This window comes from Drosophila nasuta, chromosome X (assembly GCF_023558535.2).
Source record: "Drosophila nasuta strain 15112-1781.00 chromosome X, ASM2355853v1, whole genome shotgun sequence".
Classification (NCBI taxonomy): Eukaryota; Metazoa; Arthropoda; class Insecta; order Diptera; family Drosophilidae; genus Drosophila; species Drosophila nasuta.
This window is the reverse complement of record NC_083459.1, coordinates 8,756,369-8,781,694: the sequence shown is the minus strand read 5'-3', so window position 1 is coordinate 8,781,694 and position 25,326 is coordinate 8,756,369. Positions and strand designations below refer to the sequence as shown.

Genomic DNA, 25,326 nt, shown 5'->3' with positions numbered 1-25,326 from the left:
AAAGCTTGGACTCAATATTTGTTATGTGTTATAGCCTATTTACATTGCACAAAAAAACCTCGGCTATAACAAGTAGTCAGAATACAATGCCAGTGTGACCATTTGTTTCATTTGGGCTTTCATAGCAATTGCAGTTTGGTCGTACTGATTTCATAGTAATCGGCCCAAGAATATTATCGATAGGCTTGATTTTATTAGCGTGCGTGCGACCGTGCGCTGCGAACGTGTGTGTGTGTGCATGTTACGTGTGTTTTCGGCTTGTTAATTTTTTTTTGTTTCCTTCCTTTTTTGTTGTTATTTATTGTGCGTGTGCGTGACAGCTGAGCTTTAGCAGTGGTCTTAAAAAAAATATTGAAATTTAATATATATTTAAGAATAGAGGTTTGCACAATATTTGTGTCGTCCACTGACGAAATTTTGTACATTTTGTAGCGTTCCACGGTCGGTGTGCAGAAAAAGTTAAACAAACAAAAGAACCGACCGAAAGAAAAAAAAATAAAAAAAAACGCGTGTTGAGCCCCGACGAGGAGAGCAGAGCTGCAGCCGCAGCCGCAACTGAAGCGCGGAGTTGGTAAAGGCAGCTAAGAGAGCCAGAGAAAGAGATCTCAGTACGAGTTGTTTGCTTGAAGTCGAAACAATTGTTCCATAGCTCTGCTGGCAATTCTTATTTTTTATATATATATTTTTTTTTGGTGACCGTCTGTTGTTCGTCGTCGTAGTCGCTGTCGTCGTCACATCGTCATTCGTCTCGTCGCCTCTTTTCTTTTTTGCGAAGCGCGCGCGTTCTCGGCTCTTCCTCTTCCGGCCAATCGTCAGCGAAGTTCGCAGCAAACAACAGCAGCCAGAAATTGCGATACGAAAAGGCGACGAGAACAGTAACTACAACAACAACATCAAATAAAACAAAATGGTAAGTTTGGAAAATATTGCATTCGTTGTTTATTTATTTGTTTGCTACTATGATGACATTTGCATTTCCTTTGTCACATTTGATGGCCAAAATATCAATGGCCACACTCTGCCTGCCGCCTCTTTTTTTTTCTCAGTCAGCAGTAGCGGCTGTAGCGACAGCGGCCGCGGCAGCGGCAGAATAAGCAGCTGAGTGTGCACATGCTAGCCGTCTCGCTTGCTCTCGTTCAATGCGTGGCCAGCCACATGGTGAAAAAAAGGCAAAAGCAAAAACAAAAACATTTCAAATGTGACAAGACGCAACGAGAGCGAAATGAAGAAGAGATGCGTGTCTGAGCACGTTATAGAGTCTGGCCCCCTCTTTCTTCCCGCTGCCCCGTTTTTGCCAATTTACTCAGCTGTGGCCGCAGAACGACACAATTAATTTGCATTGTTTGTTTACATGTTGCTGTTTTATCAGACAATTTTATTCATTTGATTCAATCGTTCTCGACATGTAACTCTCTTCTTCTCCACACACACACACACACACACACCTCTATAACTCTAACTCATCACGCTTATATTTCATCACACAATGCAAAAACAAAAAGGCGAACAAAAAAAAAATGTGAACAAATTTTTGTGCTAGGTTAGGGTTAAGGCCATGCGACCGTTGCCATAGAAACCGAAACCACGCTGCCATCCGTTCCCCCCTTTTCCTATTCCACGTTTGCCATTCAGGGAAATGCTCACGTTTTTTCTCAGTTCATTTCAAATCGCCATGTGAATTGCTTAATGATACTCGAAATGAAATTAAGAAAATTCTTGAGAATATTCCTTATATTCAGGAATTACATATAAACAACTTCTATTTGTCGATAATGGATCACGATTTTTTTAATTTTTTTATTTATTTTTAAACTAATTTCTTTAAAAATCCATATTTGCAAAAAAAATTTCAAATTTTTTATATTGAGTTGAATCGTAAATGATGTAAAATTTATATTTAAATCTTAAAATGTGGCCAAGAATATTTTTCTTTGCATTTATATTTGTTTGTAAAAATAAATCTATATTAAATTTGATTTATTTTTTTAAAGATCCAGAGACAAGAGTGATTTTGTAGCTGAAATTTCTATGAATATTCACAAATAAAGTGAATTTAATAATTTCATAGTATTGTATATAGTCGCAAAAATTGGAATAATTTCCAGAGAATTTTATACATTTGTTTCAGCAGTGTCAATCCGCTAAGCACACGTTAAATGGTAGTTTGTTGATGTTTAAAAACGAGTTTGGGTTTCGACAACAATCACGATGACAGCGTAAATTTAATGTGACTTGCGTTTAGAAATAGTAACAGTTAGCGTAGAATATTTGTGACCGACTCCGTTTGATCTATGAAAGACGTAAAAACTATGCAAATGACTAACAGTAGATCAACTAAAGATCAAGTGTTTTTATGTTATTGTGGAACGTGCAGAATTTAGCAAAGACAGCAACCATAATATTAGCAAGTACGCAAACCCAAAAGTGAATTGGACTATTCAGTGTTCGTCCTTGGCATGATTTCACTGTATTTACTTCTTGTCGCTGGAAATCTGACTTGAGCAGCAACAATTTGGCATGTGACAGAAGCAGAGTCAGAGGCAGAGGCATCGAGCAGCATCGCAGCAGCAAGTGGGAGTGGCATCGGTAGTTGACGCTGCCGCTGCAGCAATTTCCCCAGCGGCTTTCAGCGTATTTATCGTTGTCCGTTTGCTTTTCCCCAATTCGCTGCATTTCGCTGTGTTTCAGCGCATGCGTTCAAATTGCAATTCCTGTTCCTGTCCCTTTTCCTCTCCGTCTCCTCCTCTCGTTGTTGCAATTCCCCTTTGCGGTGCATACACACGGCGCTCTTGCTCCACTTGGATTTTCAAATATATGTATGTTTCAACTTTTATTTTATGCAATTTTTTATTGGTGTGTGTGTGTGTGTCTTTGTTGCTCTTGTCATTTTGTGTGTGCGCTTCTTCTTCGGGGCTGTTGCTTTAATTGTCATTTTGTTTTTGTTTCACTTTTATCCATCAGTTTTTGTTTTCGTTTTTATTTTCGCCTCAATTGCGATTGCAACCCTTAAGGGACTTTTGCTCACAACAATATCAAATGTGCCGCCCCTCCACTTCTTTCTCTTTCTCTTCCACATCATCCTCATTTTCTTTGCACTTTTTCTCCCATTTTTGGCAAAGGCAACGTGTTGATGTATTTCCTTCACACACACACAAACACACACACATGGGATAAAACATATGTTTTTGTGTGCAAAATATTTAGCATTCTCTTTGTGTGCGTGCTTGTGTTGCAAGGTCATTCGTTTTGGTTTTATTTTGTGTGTCAGAAGCTTGCAAAACTCTGTTTTGAAGAGGGGGCCGGGGGAGCAACAGAGGGTTAGCTGGATTGTGTGCGCAACAATAGGCTAACTGGCAGATAACAGGATATGTTAATTGGCTTTGACGGGAAATGTTAAATTATTTTGTAAGCACTCTTATTCTGTCGCTTTTCATTGGAGTGTTTATTAATCTACGACTGGTATATCGATTATTGGTATATCGATTATTTTTATAAATTTTGGATTTGTTTCCTTATATAGAATAAACTTCACTAAAGAAACCAATTAAAATCATAAATATTGGTTTAGTATACAATACATTTTATTGTATTCTGTTTAAAATCTGTTTTAGGTTAAATTTAAAAAGATTTAAAATGAATATTTATAGAAATTTTTATTATAGTTAAATAAAGAGTTATATATTATTATTTATAATTACTTATTCTTATAGTTACTTATAATGTTCTAGGCTGAATTTAAGAAGGTTTAAAATATATAGTTATAAAAATTTCAATTATAATAATATAAAGAATATTATATTATTATTATTATTATTTTAAATGAGTATTGTTCGCATCTTTGAAACATCGAAAAGCTCTTGAAAAAGTTGCTAGCTGAAAATTTCAATAATTTAAAGTGACTTTAAATTTCACTTTAAATTATTGAAATTTTCAGCTAGCAACTTTTTCAAGAGCTTTTCGATGTTTCAAAGATGCATTAAATATATTGGTTCTGGATTAAAATTATTATATTTTTGCTATAATTATAATTTGACACACATTTAAAGCGTTTTACTTTTAGAATTAATGTAGAATATTCTATATTTATACGATATTCTCTGAAAATAGTTGTATACAATATTTAATTTTTAATTGAAGTATATTAAATAATACTAAATTTAATATATAATATACTAAATTGAATTAAATCGTTTTACTTTTAGAAATGATATGAGTTATTTTTATTTTTATATATTTATATAATATTCTCTGACAATAGTTGTATACATTTATTTTATTATACTAAATTTAGTATTAAATACCAAGTTGCATTTTACTGTAAAAAGAGTACTGGCTGCTGAGGTTTTTGACTAGATATTAACACTTAGAGTATGCTACCAATTAACATTGTACTTCACTATAGTGTGGTATCGCATAGTGTGTGATTTTACTGTAGCTGTAGTCGGGATTGAGAGCGTAACTTCGAAAGGGGGCAAGTGTCGATGTTGTTTTTGGGTTGATGCAAACATTTTGGCACATTTGCCGCTATTGCTGCTGCTGCTTCTGCTTCTGCTCTGCGTTCGATGTGGTCGCAGAGTGTGTGTGTGCTATGCTGTGTGTTGTTGTGCCTGCTGGCTTCGAAAGTTGCTAAGTTCCAAGTTCCGTCATTGATTTATCTCTATCCATAGGCCAGGACAGGCCAGGCTAGGACGCAGGACAGCCAACTGCTGTGGCAACTTCCAGGCAACTTGTGTGCTCGATGTGGCAGAGGCAGAGGCAGTGGCTGTGGCAGTGGCAGCCAACCAACGAGGCAGGCAACCGGTTAACTCTTGCTATCTTGCTCTAATTGTCGCTGTGGTGTACATGCCTCATCCCGTTGTCGTCCTTTGCCTGGCCAAAGTGTAGTGGAGAGCGGGGGGGAGAGAGAGAGAGAGGGGGGGCTTGCACCCCTCTTCCTTGCCCACTCCACCATCATCACATCACAACGCCACGAACATCGTGATGATGTTTGTAGGCTCGCTGTGTGTTAGTTAACCAGGCAATCCTTTTGTTTCACCAGCTCTGCTGGGGTAGCAAAGTGTGTCGGTGGGGAAGGGGAATGGGGAGAGAGATGAGTACGGTTATGGTTCACTGGGGGTTGGCACATTGCACATACCATGATACAATAACACAAGGTAGTCTCGTCGGAAAAGCTGTCCACTATCTATCACATGCATAAGTGCGAGTGAAACGACTGCGCCTAGTGAGTGCGAAAGAATCGACAGTAGAGCTTTGTGATTAACCCTTCAATGGCGCATAGGGTTTAATTGTTCCACTATATAAAAAAGAGTTGAAATGTTTTTATAATTTAATTATTTACAGTTTAGAAGTTGACAGTAATCGTTGTTTTTATTTTTGATTACTAATTTTTTTGTTCAGGTTCTTAATTCTATCATAAAGTTCATATATATATATAATATAATTGCAATCTGACATTTTTGTCTTGCACAAGGGTTAACATTTAGGGAAAAAATCGTCCGCGCACAACCTTTCGCTTCAACAAGCACGAGCGCACTGACGATAGTGGACAGAAACCGATCGAAAAAAGCACACGACGAGACTACCTTGTATTATTGTATCATGGCACATACTATAGTCCTATAGCGTAGTTTCTCTTGTGCTCGTTGTTTCGTAGTTCGTCGTAGTTATCGTTCGGTATCTCTGCATGCCAAACATTTTCGACTGCTTCGTTGACTTGCTTTATGGGTGTGCGTGCATGCGTGTGTGTGTGCGTCAGAGTGTGAGTAGTCAAAGTGTGTGCGTGTGTGTGAGTGTAAGGTGGAATGCTATGTTCAACCCTTTCTCGAGTTATGTGTCACAGTGGTTCACAAGTGCTCACGATATTTATTTGTGTTGAGCATGCGATAGTTTGTTTAAAAGAAGATTGTACAACACGAAAGATGAGAATAGAATATTTGCACAAAAATATGTACGAAATTGAAAAATCAAAAAATACATCTTAATAATTGAAGTTCTTTTAACAGTTGACAGTTTTCTTTTCATTTATTAAAATGATATCTATCTGAAGTTCCTTTCAACAAATTTAAATATTTTACAACAGTTCCTCAAAATCAAAACAGAGTAGCTTACATTAACAGAGTTCATCTCTGGAATAGAACATACAACATGTATTTATGTGTGGCATTAGATTACATATACGTTGCTTTTAAACAAATATATCGAACAGTTTTAATGCATTTAAATATTTCTCTTTTTTTGGTTGGATTTTATGTACTTAATGCTTCCTAACCAAATTACATCAATTATGGTGACTTAAATATTCATATCGTATTGAAAATAATAGAATTATGCTTAAATACGGACAAAAATAAAAGCAGGTGTTTCAACCGATATAATAATAGAAAGTGTACAAAAAAAAAAGTATCTTAGTACTGAGCAATATAAAATGCTTGGTTTAAGCATTAAATACATGTTCTTATGCATTTACTTATTTAATTATATGTTATTATCCTAAAATATTTCTAAAAGTACAGAATAAATTTGATATTTTCTTTAAATCATTTACATTTTACATTTCAATAAACATTTACTTAAAGCAACAAAATGCTTATGCTAAAAAGTATTTAAAAGAGAACAGTATAAATTTGATAATTTGAATATCACATGATTTTGCACCACTGTGCAGTCAGTGGCAGTTGAACGTTGTTATTCAAATGGTGGTTGCCCGTTCCTCTGACCGTTCAAAAGTTGGCCCATCCACCCACGGTCCCCAAACTGTAGAATTTGACAGCAAGGGGTGTTTGCCACGTCAATGCTGCTGCTGCTGCTGCTGCTGATGTTGCTGTTGTTCTTGTTGCTGTTGTTGCTGTTGCTGTGCCAGGAACAGGGGATGGATGGAGTTTTGAGTACACAGGTACAGGGGATTTGGGGAATGGGGAATGGGTTATGGGTGATGTGGGGTAGCTAGGGGTTGGGTGTCGGATGGGTGCTCGTCGTCGGATTTAGGGTTTTGGGATTGGGTTGTGCACACGTCGCCCGTCCCCCGTCGCCTGCCGCCTGCCGAAAAACAAAACTGCAAGCGCTTTTGCTACGAAATGTGGCGTTGTGTGTGTTGTGCGGGTCAAACAAAGATACGGACTCGGCACAGCACAGTAGTTGGCTCCAACACGAGCGCAGGAACAGTCGCAAAATTGCAGCAGCAGCAGCAACAGCAACAGCAACACTAGCAATATTTTGTGGCAAGTGGCAAGTGTCAAGTGGTGCCACCTGAACTGACCTAAGCACCGACTTTGACTGCGAAATTCCTCCGACATCCATCCAATCCCCAACGTCGTCGTCGACTTCGTGCTGTGTGAGTTTTTTTTTCATCCACCCTTTTTTTTCTCTCATTTTCTTTCGCATTTTTTTCGCTGCTATTTTTCTTCCTTCTTTGTGCCGTTTTTTCTAAACAGCTGCGACGTTCTCGCTCGCTCTCGCTCATACTTTTGCTGTGCGTTAAATTCTTTTGTCTGCGTCACTCTTGTTGAGCGCTGAAAAGTGTGCTACATTTTTTTTTGTTGTGCTTCGCTTTTTTTCTGGTGATTCCCCGTTATTTTGTGCGCATTTTTATGTGTGTGTGTGTGTGTGTCACAGCTGTTTGCGCTGTGTGCGCGTGTGGCAAATAGAAGAAATGGTGTTGTTTAATTCGTTTATCATCAATTTTAATTAAAACGTACATTTTTGTTAATTGTGTGAAGTCAATCAATTAATCAATTTGATTTCCATTTTATTTGATTTGCAGACATCGAAAAAGCGCAAAACCTTTTTGGACGCCGACGATGATGATGGATTCGACGATGATGATTCTGGCTCTGATTTCGATGATGATGAAGATCCAGATCAAATAGAAGTGCCCGGTAAGTTAAATATGCCATGTACATGTACATTTTTGATAAATGGCCTTTAAATTGCCTCAATCATACTCAATACACACACACACACATACAAATTGAATGTGAAATGCAAAACTTGTAGTAAACTTTTTGGCCCAGCTCGCTTGAGCTGCAACTCCCACAACTGAGAGATTTTTGGCACAAAATGCTTGTCTAATAATTTGAATAGTTTCTGCAAACGAAATTGTAAAATCGATAGAGTATGCAGCAGTTGTGAGCACTTTAAATAAAGTATGTCTCTTATATATGGACAAGAAAGTACGAAAAGAAATTAAAAATGAATATAAAATTCATACATCATAGAAAAAAAGAACATCTCTAATTATTAGAGATGGGGCAACTATCGGTAGGATAGTTAGAAGTTGAAAATTAAATTAAGGCAAACATCCATCTTTATAGATGGATTAGAGGATGGTATTAGAGATGGGGCAACTATCGGTAGGACAATAAGAAATTTAACATTAAATGAAAATTGTACATTTTAGAAGAAAAGAACATCTCTAATTACTAGTTAGTGATGGGACAAATTTCGGAGAGTATTTGCCAGTCACTAAGATTAATTTTGTTCCTTCTCGTTTGCTGCGTTGCAAGTTTGCTGTTGCATGTGACAGAGATGGCAACTGCAGAGCCCCAAAACTTGCAATGACAATTTTAATCTCAACAGCAAGATAAAAAGTTAAGGAAACCTGTGTAAAATAAACTTCTGTCCAGTCTATAGAATTCGTGCTTTAAATGTGAATTTGAGATGCGCATTCATTAGCTAATTACGAATGGACAAGTGGACGATATTCTGCCAAAAGTAATTGTGCTTTTCAGCGAGGGTATTCCCCAGACTTGATTTCAGTCAGTCCGAGAGACGTAATAAATTTAATTAAAATTCAACTGAAATATTAATGAAACAGAGCAAAGCAGCAGCAGGAGCAGCGAACTAGAAAAGAGAGCATGCCAGGAATTATCTGGCTGAGCGAATAGCTAGCGGAACACATCTCGTACACCTGGTTAGAGGGCGGGGTGGTAAGTGGAATGGAGGGGAAGTTATAGAAAAGGAAGGGGCATAGATGTTCATAACATATTTGCATTGTGATTGCATTCAATGTGCTCTCTATATGGTCAATGTGTGGCTGACAAAACAACAACACTTCATATCCATCCACAACTATATAATTGATATATACTCTGTATACATACTCTGTATATATCGTGTCTAAGGCGCTGCTTAAGACACATCAATCATACGTATGTGCCCCGATATGCTGCCATATATAGCATGTCTCTATATACTATTATTTATATCTTATGTGCCAGCTTGAGCATGTAATTGTGGTTGTATTGTAGCTGGCGTCCAGTGCGTCATCATTAGCGATGTCGTCGTTCGTAATTCAATTTAATTCGATTGAATGCATTATTATTGAGGCTCGCTCTCTGCTCCGTCGTCGTCTTCTTCTTCTTCTTCTTCTTTAATGCATATCAAACAGTAGCAGGCAGCAGGCAAATCTTCCAGCCCAGGCCAAACAGCTGCCTTAAGCCCAATGAAACATTAATTAACAATCTATTATTGATGAGCAGTGCAGCCGCAAATAACATTACAGCCATCAAGAATGTAATCAATTTGCATTTGCTGCTTCAATATCACTTATTGCAAATGTCGAACGCATTTAAATTGGGGGAACAAAACACAACTAATGATTATTTGTATTAAATTCAAAATTTAACTAGGAAGAAAGCAATTCAGTAATTAGTATTTAAGCAATTCTAAATACTATATATCGATAGTTTAAGCACTCATTCGATAGTTTCTAAGAGCTAGGACTGACATATGAAGAGGTTTAAATGGGGGAAAGTAATTATTGGTTATTTGTATTAAATGCAAAATTGATCTAGGAAGAACGCCATAGATAATTTATTCAGTTAATCCTTGGCAATTAGTATTTAAATACGATATATCAATAGTTTAAGCAGTCATTCGATAGTTTCTTAGATTTAGCACTGTGTAATAAAAAGAGTTTTAAATGGGGGAACGTAACTAATGATTATTTGTATGACATGCAAAATGGAATAAGAACGAACTCAAGCAAAATATTTGGTATTTAAACAATTGTAATAGTTTCGATAGTTTATTAAAGTTGTTAGCATTGGGCATTCAATTGTAATTTCTGTAATATAACTTATAATCATTACGTTTCTTTCTTTTAACTTAAGATTATAGTTAAAACTACCTATTAGTCGGGTATTCCTCTTGAAAGACACTTTTTGTATGGCGTTTTCAGAGCAATTTCTGTAATTTAAATGTTCTCTTTTAATATCATAACAGTTCAATAGTTTGTGTAAGGTTTCAAGAATGCCTGAACTGAAATATTGACTAAATTGAGGATATACTTTGATGTTAAAATGATATGATAATTTATTATGTTAAGTTATTTAGTATTATTATATTAGTACTGTACCTTTAGGAATACCAAAATCTATCCATGCTATTTAAATTCTTATTATTATTATTATCAGTGTCTGGTATTTGTAGTCTCTAAAGTCGAGGTCACATCATTTAATTCTTTCGCCTCTAACAGCTGTGTATGAAGCAAAGCGGCAACAATGTCTTGAGAGGAGCTCTTTGCAATATAAGATGGTATAAGATTTCGAATTTGTTGTTTAATTTGTCGAGTGTTGGCTTTCAAGTGCTGCTGTGAGCAAAGCTGACAATATTTAGAGTAGCGCAAGAATGTATAGAATGCAATTGTTTTTAGCCTTATGTTGTTTGTATGTGTTGTAGTTAACAAAGTATTATTTGGGAGTAAACAATTTGTTGGAGAATTTGCGCCACGTAAGCAATAAATATTATGCCGCGTTGTGTTCTACGTCGACGCAGTTAATGCGACTCAATTTTCATTTTCAATGTCACAAGACGACGACGTTTGCGATGTGAGGTTGTGATGTGGTGTGGTGTGGAGTGGTGAGGGGAGGTGTGGGGGGATGTGTCCACTTGCCCACCGCGGGGGTTGTTTAGGCATGAACGGATGGAGAACATCTTGAGGTGTCTCAGCTGCACCCTCGCAAAAGCAGGTAGCAAACACTTGACTCCACCTCCCCTTCTCTCACCCCACCACACTGCAATTATGCACACACACACACACACACGCAACCATTTGCTAATTATGTACTGATTATATACAACAAGGGGGAAGGGAGATGGAGACTGTAAGGATGAAGTGAGGCAGAAGGAAGGCAAGCGAAGCTTGGTTGGGTTGGGACTCCTACACATAAGGCAGATAGCGTTAAAACAACAACTGCAACTGGCGAGCAGCGGAGAGAGTGAGAGAGAGACAGAGAGAGAGTAGGAGTGGAAGTGGGAGGAAGCAATTGAAACAGCAACGGAAACAAATCGATTTGTTGTTGTTGGCGGTAGCGTGTGTGTTGTGTTGTGTTCTCAACGTCTCGTCGGACATTCCAGGTTGCAACTTCAGCAACGGAGCACAAACAGAACCTAAGCTCGTTATTATATGGTAAATATTTTAGATGTCATTATGGTTAGATAGATTATTAGATTTCCTTCGAATTCCCAACAGCACAGACTTTGACGAATTATGTGCCAATTGTGGCATTCTCTCTCTCTCTCTTGATTTTTAGGATTATTAATATTTCCTCTTCAATCATTTCTTTATTTTATTGCCTGATTTAAAGAGCATAAAATGTCGAAAAGAAAATGTGCTTCCAAGTTTCGCATTTGAACTTTTATCACGCTTTTTTTTTATTTGTGCTGTGTTTATAAACTTTTGCACCATTGAAACATTTTTATCAGCAAGGAAAAACAAATAGAAGAAAAATGGCACGTGCCACCAGCAGAAATTCTCACAATCTGTGCACCGTGACAGCAGCACAGTGATTAAAAATAAGTCAAATAAAAGCATTGTGGTAAATTAAGTTAAAAAAGCTTCGAAAATTTTGAAAATTATTGCAAAAAAATCAACAAAATATTACATATTTTGTATATAAATTTTTTTAATATTTGTTTTTGTTTTGTACCAATTTTTGACCACTGTGCGGTGCAGTTATTCATTGTGTTTGAAGTGTTTACTAATGGTTATTGTCGGTACGTGCTGTACGTTGTTTGGGTTGGCTGAATAAGAGGCAAGGGATGCTATAAGTTAATTAAAGTCTTTAATACTTGATATATAGTAAGTTAAATACTTGATATATAGTAAGAAAAAAAAAACAAAAACACAATTATTTTATTTTATTACTTTAAAGATATTTGAAATGAGAATTTGTATGTTATCCTAACTGATATTGATGATATTGAAGGACTTTTAACTGTAACTGAAATATCTTATGGATAAAAATTAGACGATAAATTAAAATTATTTTATAAAAATTAATAAAACAAATTGTAATGCATTTCATTTACCGCTATGATAACTATAAATTACAATTTATGTCAATTAAGGACTTAAATACCTAAGATATATACACAAAAATAATAATAGACAATTTAATAATAATTAAATAAAACGATTAAAAAAAATATATTGAACAATCAGCAGTGCATTGAAATTGAAGTTATCAAAGCTAATTTGATTCTCAGCAGTTTCTTTTAACTAGGATGTTATAGGATAATGAATGTCTAATATATAATTTTCGGTATATTTTGAATGTAATGGTACATTAATATACTGAATAATGATAATATACAAAATTCAGTAAATTTGTAGTAATATTTTAGTATATTTTTAGAATATGGTTTTATTGAAGATGGGTAGCGGGTATCTTACAGTCGAGTCCACTTGACTGTGGCTGTCTTACTTGTTTTAATATGATTATTATTATTATTATAAAAAATAATAAATAAAAAACGTCTTAAACAATTTGATTATCTTAACTAATCACCATTTGAAACATGTGTTTTTCTTGCAGGAGGCGGTCGAGACTTGAACACTGCAGTTACCTATGCCCAGAACATTAGAAGTGGAGTTGGGATTGCGACACCAAAGCAGCAGGCGAACAACAGTGGGGCGAGCAGCAGCAGCATCAGTACTAGTGGTGGCGAAATATTTCTCAAATTGAGCAACAATAACAATAATATAAATAGCAACAATAATATCAGTAAAGTGATTAGCAGCAAGCCGACATCGTTGCTGCTTAGCAACAACAACAAAGTGAGCAGCATAATTGGCAACAAGATTGTCACCAACAGCACCACCAATAACAACAACAACAACAACATCAGCATCAACAACTTAAACAACAATAGTAATAGCAACATCAACAACAACATCAGCATTATTGGTCGCAACAACAACAACAGCTTAATTGGAGCAACGCAACTGAGGCCAACAATAACGCATACGGCGAAAGTAACGGGCGGCAAATTCACCGCGTTGCCATCCACAATCACAACTAAAGTGATCGTCGACAAGAACCTTAACAGCAGCAACATGCCAAAGAAAGTGACGGGTAAGTGTCAAACACACACAAGTGCAAATGCAAACACACATACAAACACATACGCATACGCATAGAACGCACACTCACACGCACACACACATACATACATAGATAATGGGCAGACAGACAAAGCTCTCGAAAGCTCTTAATTAATACGCTGTGTTCTTGTTCTCTTCTCTCTTTCTCTCTCTCCCGCTCACTTTCAAACTCTCTTATCAAATCGGCTGCTGCTGCATAATTGGCTTGCCTGCTATCTCGCTCGCTCTCATACACGTGCATTGTATGGTATTTGTTTTTGTTCCTCGCTCGCTCGCCCCTCTTTTGTTTTTCTTTTTGGTTTCGATTCGTTTTGTTTGCTTTTAAACCAACTCCCTCCCCCCCAAACACACACACACATAAACCACCTTCCCCTTGCCGTCTTGCCATGGCCTGTAGCTGCAGCCTTGGGCAATGTCAGCACGACAGCAACAACAACGAACACCGCTTTGGCAACCGCCAGCACAAGGATCAATGCAAACAGTGGCAACGCTGGCATCATGCGCACAGGCATTGGCAACGCTGCTGCAACAGCGAATCTTAGCTCGGCCAGCTCCTATTTGAGCAGCGGTGCTGGCAATTATTTAAACAGCCTGAGCACCAACGATCTGATGAGTCTCGCCGCTTATGTCGCCTCCAAAGGTGGCAATGCACCCAACACCAACATTCCCGCCACCAACAGCAGCAGCAGCAGCAGTAATAAGAATAACAACAACTACTTTGCGGGTGGAGGCGCCTCAACGTCAGCCGCCTCTGCTGCCAATTTCAATATGGCCGCGTCTTTATTGGCGCAGAGTAAGTCCTGTAATGTTGGTAACAACCAAGAATATGCCTATAAAAAACAATCACATAATTCCATTATGGTTCTTTCTCTCTGACACTCAGTGCGCGTGTGTGTGTGTGTGAGTATATGTAGTTTGCGATAGTCTGGCAATGCTCAGTTAACATTTAAGCTGTTCTGTTAACTTAGCAGCGTCTGTTAACAGCACTCTCAGTGTGTGCGTCTGTTAAGCTTTGCATATCTGTTATCTTCGCATCAACTGTTAACAGCGCTTTCGCAGTTCGTTTTACAAATTTAAATTCATCGAAGTAGACTATGGATTTTTAAGCTTTGGGTTAAGCATTCGTTTCTATTCAGTCTTCACAAGCATCAAAGAAGTTCTACACTAAAATTTGGATAAATTCATAAAAATATCAAATTTGAATTAATTTTGAGGATGGAGAATACTTCGCCCTGCGCTTCAGAGACGATGTCCGATGCATCGCCGCAGTTAAGCATTGATGTCGATCAGCTGCAGAGTTTCGTTGCCCAGCAGGTTGAAGTGGCCATGGACAAGTTTTGTGGCATGTACACGAAAGCATTTGGGCAATTGGAGCTAGTGATTTTTCAGGATTTGCTGCCAAGGTTGCCGTCGAGTCCAGCAAATGGACATTTGCGTGTTGTGCGACGTGTGCTGCGTCGATTGGACCGACTGCGTCCGTTTGTTTTGAATTCCCAGCGAGAGAGTTATGAGAAAATCGTTAAGAATTGGAAGCGTGCCAAAGATAACCACAAAAAGGGGAGCTCCGAGTCCGATTCGAAGTTAATTTTGTCCGACGACGCTCTGAGGCCACCGGAGTGCACGCCTTGCGATAGCTCCAACGAACCATTACCGATGAAGAAGTCCATTGATCGCAAGCGTATTGAGCTAATCTATAAAAATCAATTGTTTCCCTTGATTCCCGCAAGTCTCATCAACTTGCCAACGAAGCATGGCGATTTTATTCCCTTGTCTTTGTCGAAAAATCAACTCCCTGACTCGTCCACCGAATCTGTTCCTGTTGGTGATGCTAAGCATTGTGAGAGCGAAACGCGTCTGCTGCAGGTGAGTGTCATGCAGCACAATTCGTACTTCTCGATTCACCTGGAGCGTCAAAAGTTTCCGGCCATATGGAAATACTTTAACAAGCAGAAGTTCCGCAAGCAAGTCAGCAAAAATCGTATACCGTTGAGTGGCAGGCGACTCAACTTCCCGCCATGATTGTTGGCTAGTCCCTCTAGATATCTCTTAAACTATTTCGCTGTCTGTAACTCGAACGATTCTCTGCCAAATCCTAAATCCCAATCTCTCTTTTAAGTATTGACTTCGAAATGTGAATAAAATTATTTGATGATAGCTTTGAATTCTGCTAAGAATTGTTGAATATTTTAGCGTGAATTTGTTCTCTTTTGTTTCTTAGATTGATAAATGCTTTTGGGATCTATTCTCTTAAGAACTTTTATTGCCATTCTATTTGAGTGATAATCTTAAAGGTCATTCATAGCTCTGCTCTTCGATATCCTGATGATTTATTTAAGATCTCTTGCGATAAATTGAAAATTTGAAAACGTTTTCTTAGGATGATAATATTTAAAAGTTTGGCTTTTGGGTAACTTTAACTAAATGTTTCTTTTACGTCTTGCAACCTACTAATCACATGAACATTTTCTCTTCTTTTCTCGCCTCGTCTGTCTCCCTCTCTCTCACTCGCTCTGCATGTGCATCGCCATCTCTTTCACACACACAACAACAACTACACAACTAACACCTGCAACGACATGCGACATGAACAACACAATTCCCCTCCCCTTGTCTTGCAGTGAGCTATGCGGGCGCTGCCACGCCCATGCGTACACCGTACAGGCCAGCCGCCCCCGCGAGCGCAACGCTCAAGGCGAATGCGCCCACAGCTGCTGCAGTTGGAGGCGTGGCCGGAGCTGGAGCTGTCGGACTTGGAGCAGCAGCTGCAGCTGGCGGCGGCGCCGCTGCTGGCGGAGGAGGCGCCATGAAGCTGATGATGGACAAGCTGCAGAAGTTGATTGACATGAAGCCCGAGTACTTGACCAGCGGCATTCCCAATCATGTGATGACGCAGCTGTTCATGCAACCGATGCGCATGCCACAGCCGACGCAGCAGCAGCAACAGCAACAACAGTTGCCCAATGTCGCAAACTCGGTCGTTGGCAATGCCGCCAATGCGCTGGCAAATGCCTCAGCAGCCGCCGCCTATGTGCAGCAGGCACAGGAGGAGGACGAGGTCGACTACGAGGAGATGGGCGTCGCTGAAACCTATGCTGACTATTGGCCAGCCAAGCGTAAGTTCAACTCTTTTCCCTTTGATGTGAAATTCCAATTAATATTCTAATAATTTTCTTTTGTGCAGTGAAGCTGGGCAAGAAGCATCCGGATGCGGTGGTGGAGACCGCCTCGTTGAGTTCCGTGGAGCCGTGCGATGTCTACTACAAGGTCTCCATACCCAACGAGACCATCAACAGCGGCCAACTGAGCGCACTGCAATTGGAGTCGATCACCTACGCATCGCAGGCTCACGATCATCTGTTGCCCGATGGGAGTCGTGCCGGTTTCCTCATCGGAGATGGCGCTGGCGTGGGCAAGGGTCGCACCATCGCTGGCATCATCTATGAGAACTACCTGAAGGGGCGCAAGAAGGCCCTCTGGATATCCGTGTCCAACGATCTCAAATACGATGCCGAGCGCGATCTCAGCGACATTGGAGCCACGCGCATCGATGTCCACGCTCTCAATAAGGTGTGCAATCTTGATATACATATCTGAATAGTTTAGTACTGCTTTCTAGGGAATAAGTGTTATATCAATCAAACAGTAGTTAATTAACTTTACCGCAACCATATTTGAGTCTAAGTTGTTGTTCTGAAATAATAGTTTTTAAATGCTATGCATCTTATTTTATATTGAGATGAATATGAATGTCGAATATGTTTATTATGAGCTATCATATACTTTAATCATAATTCTTTCTAGCTAATAAGTGTTATATTAATGAAATTAATGACTATAATAACTTATGAATACCTACTATTGCTAAGTATAACTAAAGTTTCTTAAATTATACTGCTAACCAACAACTTAACTATTGAGATATTCCACTTAGCTTAACATTTAAATTATTGTAATAACTACGACATTTTTGCCAACAATATTAGTTGTTAACTCTTATGCGGCTCTTTTAAAACGAATGACGTATTAGCTTTCTATTTTAATAATTTTTGGCTCAGTTAATATGTACTTTGAAGCTAATATTTTTTAAGTAATAAGTGTTGCATTAACGAAGCAGTATTTAATGAACTTTAACGTCTGTTTGAACATTCAGTTTTATGTCTAATTAGAGTGTAACATTCGTATTACACTAACAAGTACTTGTTAAAATAATATTTACTTAAATCCTAATGTGAAATTCATATTGAAATAGCCTAGCAACATTTAAATTGTAAATATTTGCTTTTAATCGCGCTACTCTTGAAGTAACAAGTGTGAAATTTAGTAAGCTTTATCGAGATGTACATCAAATTAATTCGGTTATATTTGATTTACTATGATAAGTCTAGTCTCTTTAGTAGGTATAAATATATTTGTGTAATTAATTTGGAACTATTTAAATTACTATGATGAGTCTAGTATTGCGATATTTGTCTTCTTTGAAATTACTATAATAATTTATGAATATTCATTGCTAAGTATAAGTACAGTTGCTTAAATAGAAGTCCGAAACTACCATTTTAAGTATTCAAATGTATTTCTAATTAGCCGAGTACTATTTTAATTAAGCGTTTTGCTTTCTGATTGCTTTATTTTAAGTCGCAATTAATGAACTTTAAGACCAACCTTAGGGCGTTGAAATACTCATAGTGTAACAAGCCAATAATACAATACAATCTTGTTTTCTACTATTTGCAGTTCAAATATGCCAAGATCAGCTCGGATGCGAACAACAACTGCAAACGCGGCGTCATCTTCAGCACATACTCGGCGCTGATTGGCGAGTCGAACAACAAGACCGGAAAATATCGCTCACGTTTCCGCCAGCTGTTGCAATGGTGCGGCGAAGACTTTGAGGGTCTGATCATCTTCGATGAGTGTCACAAGGCCAAGAATCTGTGCCCCGTTGGGTCGGGCAAACCGACAAAGACGGGCCAAACGGTGCTCGAGCTGCAGCAAAAGTTGCCCAAGGCACGCGTTGTGTACGCCTCAGCGACGGGCGCCTCGGAGCCCAAGAATATGGCGTATATGGTGCGCTTGGGTCTCTGGGGACAGGGCACGGCGTTTGCCAATTTCAATGACTTCATTACGGCCGTGGAGCGACGGTGAGTTAATCAACCTACCTATAAACGGTTTTTTGTATTTATTATTAATAAAACCCTCTTTTATGTTTTTTAGTGGCGTTGGCGCCATGGAGATTGTGGCCATGGACATGAAACTTCGCGGCATGTATATTGCACGTCAGTTGAGCTTCAAGGGCGTCAGCTTTAAGATCGAGGAGGTGCCGCTGACCAAAGAGTTTCGCAAGATCTACGATCAGTCCGTTGAACTTTGGGTGGAGGCCATGCAAAAGTTCACCGAGGCAGCGGAGCTGATCGATGCCGAGAGTCGCATGAAGAAGACAATGTGGGGACAGTTTTGGTCATCGCATCAGCGTTTCTTCAAATATCTCTGCATTGCGGCCAAGGTGAATCATGCGGTGCTCGTTGCCCGCGAGTCCATCAAGTATGGCAAATGTGTTGTCATTGGTCTGCAATCAACGGGCGAGGCGCGCACTTTGGATCAACTGGAGCGCGACGATGGCGAGCTCACCGACTTTGTCTCCACAGCCAAGTGAGTTGTCGAGTGCACACGATTTAGACAGAGACAGGAAAAGAGTTGTGTTTACTAATTGAATTTACACCCAAATTTGCAGAGGCGTCTTCCAGTCGTTTGTAGAGCGACACTTTCCGGCGCCCGATCGCAATCGCATCAATCGTATACTCGGTCTGTATGATGACACGCCGGCTGTTAAGACGGAGCCCAGCCTGCTGTCTGCCAGTAATAATAACAATAATAACAACAACAACCAGAGCAGCAGCAAACGCAAGGGAGGCGCAGCAGCAGCGGGCGCGGCAGGTAAATCGAAGAAAAAGAAACGCAGCGGCTCGTGGCCATTCAGCGATAGCGACGATGATGCCGCTCACACTTCGGGCGGCGATTGCAATAACAGCGACGATGCCGCCGACAGCGATGATGCCTACGATGAGGACAACGATGACGATGAGAATGACGATGACGACGACGATGATGACGATGATGAGGACAAGCATGACAATGATAGCGATCGTCATAGCGTTGCCAGCGATGCCAGCTCCGATTTCAATCCGTTCTTCAGCGGCAGCGACAGCGACATCGATCCCTGGGTGAATGCGCGTGCCAAGAAGTCAAGTGGCAGCGGCAGCAAGAAGACCCAAAAGAAGACCAAGAAGAAGACCATCAAAAAAGAGGCGAAGGCGGTGAAGAAGGAACCGAAAGAGTCGCCAACTCCAACGGCCACGAGCAGCAGCAGCAGCATGTCTGCGACTGTGGCAGCCGCTTTGAATGCGGCCAAGAGTCGCAAGTCGCAGCAGCTGTCGACGCAGGACAAGATCCAGGATCTGCTGCAGAAGAAGCAGGAGATGAAGGGCACCATGACGCCGGTGGGCGTGAATGGCGTCAAGTTGAACTACGGTCCGCCGCCCAAGGATGCCATCGAGCGTGCCTGCACCATGAAGGAGGAGCTGTTGCGCAAAATCGAACGTCTTGGCGCCCGTCTGCCGCCCAACACACTCGATCAGCTGATCGATGAGCTGGGAGGTCCCGACAACGTTGCCGAGATGACGGGTCGACGTGGTCGCGTTGTCCAGAGCGACGACGGTTCCATACAGTACGAATCGCGCACAGAGTCTGATGTGCCGCTCGAGACGCTGAACATCACAGAGAAGCAGCGTTTCATGGACGGCCAAAAGGATGTGGCCATCATCTCGGAGGCCGCATCCAGCGGCATCTCGCTGCAAAGCGATCGCCGTGTGTTCAATCAACGGCGTCGCGTTCACATCACCCTCGAGCTGCCGTGGTCCGCCGATCGAGCCATACAGCAATTTGGACGCACGCATCGTTCGAATCAGGTCAACGCACCCGAGTACATATTTCTCATCTCGGATTTGGCGGGCGAACGACGTTTCGCCTCCACGGTGGCTAAGCGTCTTGAGTCGTTGGGCGCTTTGACCCACGGCGATCGTCGGGCCACCGAGACGCGTGATCTGTCACAGTTCAACATTGACAACAAGTACGGACGGCAGGCGCTTGAGACGGTGATGCGCACCATTATGGGCTATGAGACGCCGCTGGTGCCGCCGCCCACCGATTATAGCGGCGAGTTCTTCAAGGATATTGCCGGGGCGTTGGTAGGCGTGGGGATCATTGTGAACAGCGAGAGTCATCCGGGTGTGCTCAGCCTGGACAAGGACTACAACAACATATCGAAGTTTCTCAATCGCATTCTCGGCTGTCCGGTGGATCTGCAGAATCGTCTCTTCAAATACTTTACCGACACCATGACGGCCATCATCAATCAGGCCAAACGTGGCGGTCGCTTTGATCTGGGCATTGTTGGTGCGTAAACAGTGAACTTTATTTCTAAATGAAATGTGATTTCTAATGTCGAATCTTATAGATCTGGGCGCCGCTGGCGAGAATGTGACACGCGTGCGTCTCGTGCGCTTTGTGCGCAAACATGCCACGGGCGTGGCACCCACCGAGCTGCATACGGTGCGCGTGGAGCGCGGCATGATCTGGCAGGAGGCCATCGACAAGTAAGCACACAACTCTTTTTTATATGCCACAACCGTTTTTTATATGCCATTCATTGTTTGCGTGTTACAGATATGCGGATCTATTCAATGAGCACGAGGGTTTCTACACTTCGCATCATCTGCGCAATCAGAAGCGCACCGCTATCCTAGTCGTGATCATTGAACAGCAACCGACGCGCGGCTCCAGCTCAACGGATGCCGACGGCAGCAAGGCGCAAAAGAAAAAAGTCACGCAGCAAAAAAGGAGATCATGTGCCAGATCTATCGACCGAACACGGGTCTCCAGGTGCGTCACGAATCGCTCGCCGAGCTGGAGAAGAAGTATCGCAAGGTGCCCAGCGAGGAGGCCGAACCGCATTGGACCGAACAGTACGATGCCTCGGTGCACACATGCTCGCATGCCTATTGGAATGGCAATTGTCGCAACGTTAGTCTGGGCAACGATTGCGAGGTGAGTTCTCGATGACAGAGCTTTAAATTACTAAAACAAACAAAAATAATTTCTCGAATCATTTTGCAGGTTGGTCTGCGACAGCGTTTGTATCATGTGCTCGCCGGTTCGGTGCTGTCCGTTTGGGGACGTGTCGAGCACATTTTGAACACACGCTCCAACAGCAAGATGCAGGTGATACGCATGAAGACAACCGAGAGCGAAAAGATTGTCGGCACCATGATACCCAAGTCCTGTTATGAGCCGCTCATGAACGATCTGCGCAGTGATTCCGAGAAGCAGGAAGAATTCAACTATTAATAGGCTCGGTTCCTACCCCGCCCAAAACATTCATAAAGAGAAACAACAACTGATTCCAAGCCTCCACAACACACACACACACACTCATACACAAAGAACATCATTTCTCATCAACACACACACTTAGATGGAGGCAACGTTTGTTTTACATTTTCAGGATTTGTTCGCTACTATATTTTTTTTTTTTAATATTATTACTATTGTAAGAACTGTTTATAGTTTTACACTTGAATTGAATTAATGATGTAATTTAGTTGTAGACGCTCGTAGATAACGTGCAACGATGTGTTTAACAGACGCACCCAAAAAGAAAGCAGAACTATCTTTTTTTTGGGTTGCGTCTTACACTCACTGGCACACGCACACACACATACACACACAAACACAAACAAATTCATACACATACACAAACACACGACATGAGAAAAGATATAGTGAAAACAAATGGAAACGCTTATTATATGGACTTCTTTCTTAATGATTTACTCTTTAATTAATTTAATTATTTTTAACATAAATAATAGTATCCAGCACATCTATACACAAGCACATACCTTCACACACACACACACATAACTCACACACAACACACAACAAACAATACATACGTAATGTGTACGTAACGCACTTTAATATATATATGTATATTCTTTATTTTTTTATTTTGGCTCCCACTTAAATTTTGTAAAAACTAAGAGGCTGCAGCACAGCGTGCAGCTTTCTTTAGTTTGAAGCAAAATACGGAAACTGAAAACATATTTAAACAAAACAAACATAAATGAAAAACACACACACACAAAAAATATAAATAAAAACAAAAACAAATTAAAGCAAAACCAAGAAGAATTCTAACGAGAATCGAGTATGAAACCGAGTTAAGGCATTTTTTTTTGCGTCATAGTTGCTAAGTGAAAATGAAATGAAGAAAAGTCAAACTGCAGTTTGTAATGTAAGGTCCTCTAACTGTAATAAAACTTAATTTAAGTTTAGCCATTAAAGGTGTTAATATACATATATATATATATGCATATGCATATGCATATATGATTAAAATATACAAGTAAATACATACATACATATACCAAGTTACCATACATAACAACAAATGCTGTATGCGCCCGCAACCGCAACGGCAACGGCAAACATAATAAACGCGGAAATGTGGCATACAAAAGGAATACACAACGTGCACAACTCTTGTTTTCATTTCGGGTGGGAAAATTGTTCAATTGTTGAAATTGTAATTTCAGAAATTGCACCTTAAATTCGTGGTGTACTGGTTCAACTGCTTAATAAATCAAATCTAGAAAGTTGCAATTCAAATTAAACTCAGCCTCAAAGTATGCTACAAAAAATGAGTCATCCAGATGCATCTGCAGGTTTTAGACAAATGATCCTAGCTCAGTCATATCCTGTCGGATATTGACGGGACTTGTTGCAATCGATTCGTGGGATCGATATCTATCGATTGGCATCAAAAAACTATGGTGTTATCTAAGAATCCAACACTTGTAAAATTTCAGCTTCAGAGCGAGTGAAAATAGTCGAAATTACAAAATCCTGAATATCTCGCAAAGTAACGGGACGATTTGGATGTGCTTTGGAAGGTTTATAGCCCTGTTAAATATAAATTGATTGACACTAATTTCAGCGTGATCCTGCCAAGGACTCTTGAGATATAGCTATTTTTCCCTAGAGCAAAAAGTCCTTTTATCTCAGCTGTTTGAAGGACTTTCAAGGATATTGTTTTAGTTTCTGCATCCTTTCATAGCCACCTATCGATTTGGAAAAGGACATCCGAATCGTCCTTAAAATGGCGAAGTTATAGCGGAAAATCTGAAATTAGAGCGATTTTTCTATGCCACCCCCTTGGAAAATTTTTCGAAAATTTTTTTAGTATAATTTTGCAAATCCTTGAATGCAAATCGATAGTGCTGACATCTGTGAATACAAAAAGCGAGTCCTTTCGAAATCCTTTCTAATCCTGCCGAGTTATAGCTATATTTACGATATCTATTTACCTTGGCGCATCCTCAAAGTATGCAACAAGAAATTTATTTGCACATTAAGAATTATTTGAGAAGTGATCGTAGCTTGGCCATTTCGTTACCCATTTTAACGGGACCTGTTGCAATCGATTCGTAGGATCGAAATCTATCTGTAAAAATTACGATTAAAGTTGGCAACAACCAAGAAATAATGTTGGAGGGCTTTCGATTTGTATCATGTTTAACTTTTATTTTCCTTTTGAAATTTTTATTATATATTTTTTATTTATTTTATTTTTAATTTATTTATTTATTTTCTATTGTTAAATTTGTGTTTCATTTAGTGTTGTTGCTGTTGTTGTCTTGTTTTGTTGTTGTTTGTTGTCAATAACATATATTGTACAATTTGCTTAAGTAACTATTTATAATGCATAATAATAATATATGTATATAAATTATGTATTTATATATTTATGTTATTATGAATTTCCATTTTCGTTGGATCTTGCAGCGCAAACATTTTAAATTTCAATTCTTGATTAATCATAATAAATTTGCTAATATTCATTTGTTAGATTTATTTATTTATTTTATTTTTTTGTTGTTATTATTTTGTTATACTTGCAGTTATTTTTTCTTTCCTTTTTCGTGTGTAGTTTCTTTGAGCTTTGATTGTCTGTCAGCTGCAAGCACGCTGCCCCCTCCACCCACCTCATTTCATCATTGCTAAGACATTGACTTATTAGATTAATGTTAAGCTTACGATTAATGTAGATTTCTTTTCGTATCGTTCAACAAAACAGTTTGTTGACATAATTACATGCATGTGTAGGTGTAGGGTAAATATTTAAAACAAAATTTTCCCATGGAAGCTAACAAAAATAGATTACATTCACATTGACGTTCACATTTCACATTTAGTTTAAACATTTACATACAATAATTATAACGCAACAGTGGCTAAATATACACATTACACATTCTACAATATGTGTGTAAATATTATTACTACGACGATACGCTAGTGTTTTTCTTTTGTTACTCTCTGCTGTCTCCTTGCAAACTTTATTTATTTATTTTTTTTTTGTATTTTTTTTATTCAACTTTTATTGTCAGCAATTCTTTTTTTTTTTTTCTTTTCAACAAAGCGCAATGCATTATTTAGTTAAAAGACACACAAATAAAAAAAAGAAAAAAAAAATTATGCTAAAAGCTAACAGCTAACGGTAATTACATGCTTGCCATCTCTGTCGTACACACACACACACAGATACGCATACGGACGGACAGAGTGCTATGTGTGTGTGTGTGTGTGGGCCACACTGCCTACTAAAACAATACATACGGAAGATAGACTCGCATTATTATTGTTAATTAAACTAAGCCTTACAATGTCAACAGCTCTTAGATACTTATTAAGCCTATTCGCCTTTTATTTTATTTATGTTTATTTTGCGTAATCCTGTGTGTGTGTGTGAGTTTGTGTTTGTTAGTGTGTGTGTGTGTTTTCCATTAACATTTACATTAGACACTCATATACGTTATGCGTAG

At 39.4% G+C, this 25,326-nt stretch overlaps 1 protein-coding gene across 1 annotated transcript; it reads left to right on the top strand.

The window, feature by feature from the left end:
- Positions 1-213: 213 nt before the first annotated feature.
- On the top strand, positions 214-22,661 carry LOC132797121 (protein strawberry notch). Its single transcript, XM_060808641.1, is given in 13 exon segments — positions 214-910; positions 7,760-7,874; positions 12,816-13,355; positions 13,782-14,177; positions 16,003-16,497; positions 16,566-16,951; positions 18,119-18,525; positions 18,599-19,033; positions 19,116-20,836; positions 20,898-21,036; positions 21,107-21,242; positions 21,245-21,487; positions 21,557-22,661. Coding segments are annotated over 13 exon segments (5,247 nt in total). The 5' UTR covers positions 214-907; the 3' UTR covers positions 21,788-22,661.
- Positions 22,662-25,326: the final 2,665 nt, after the last annotated feature.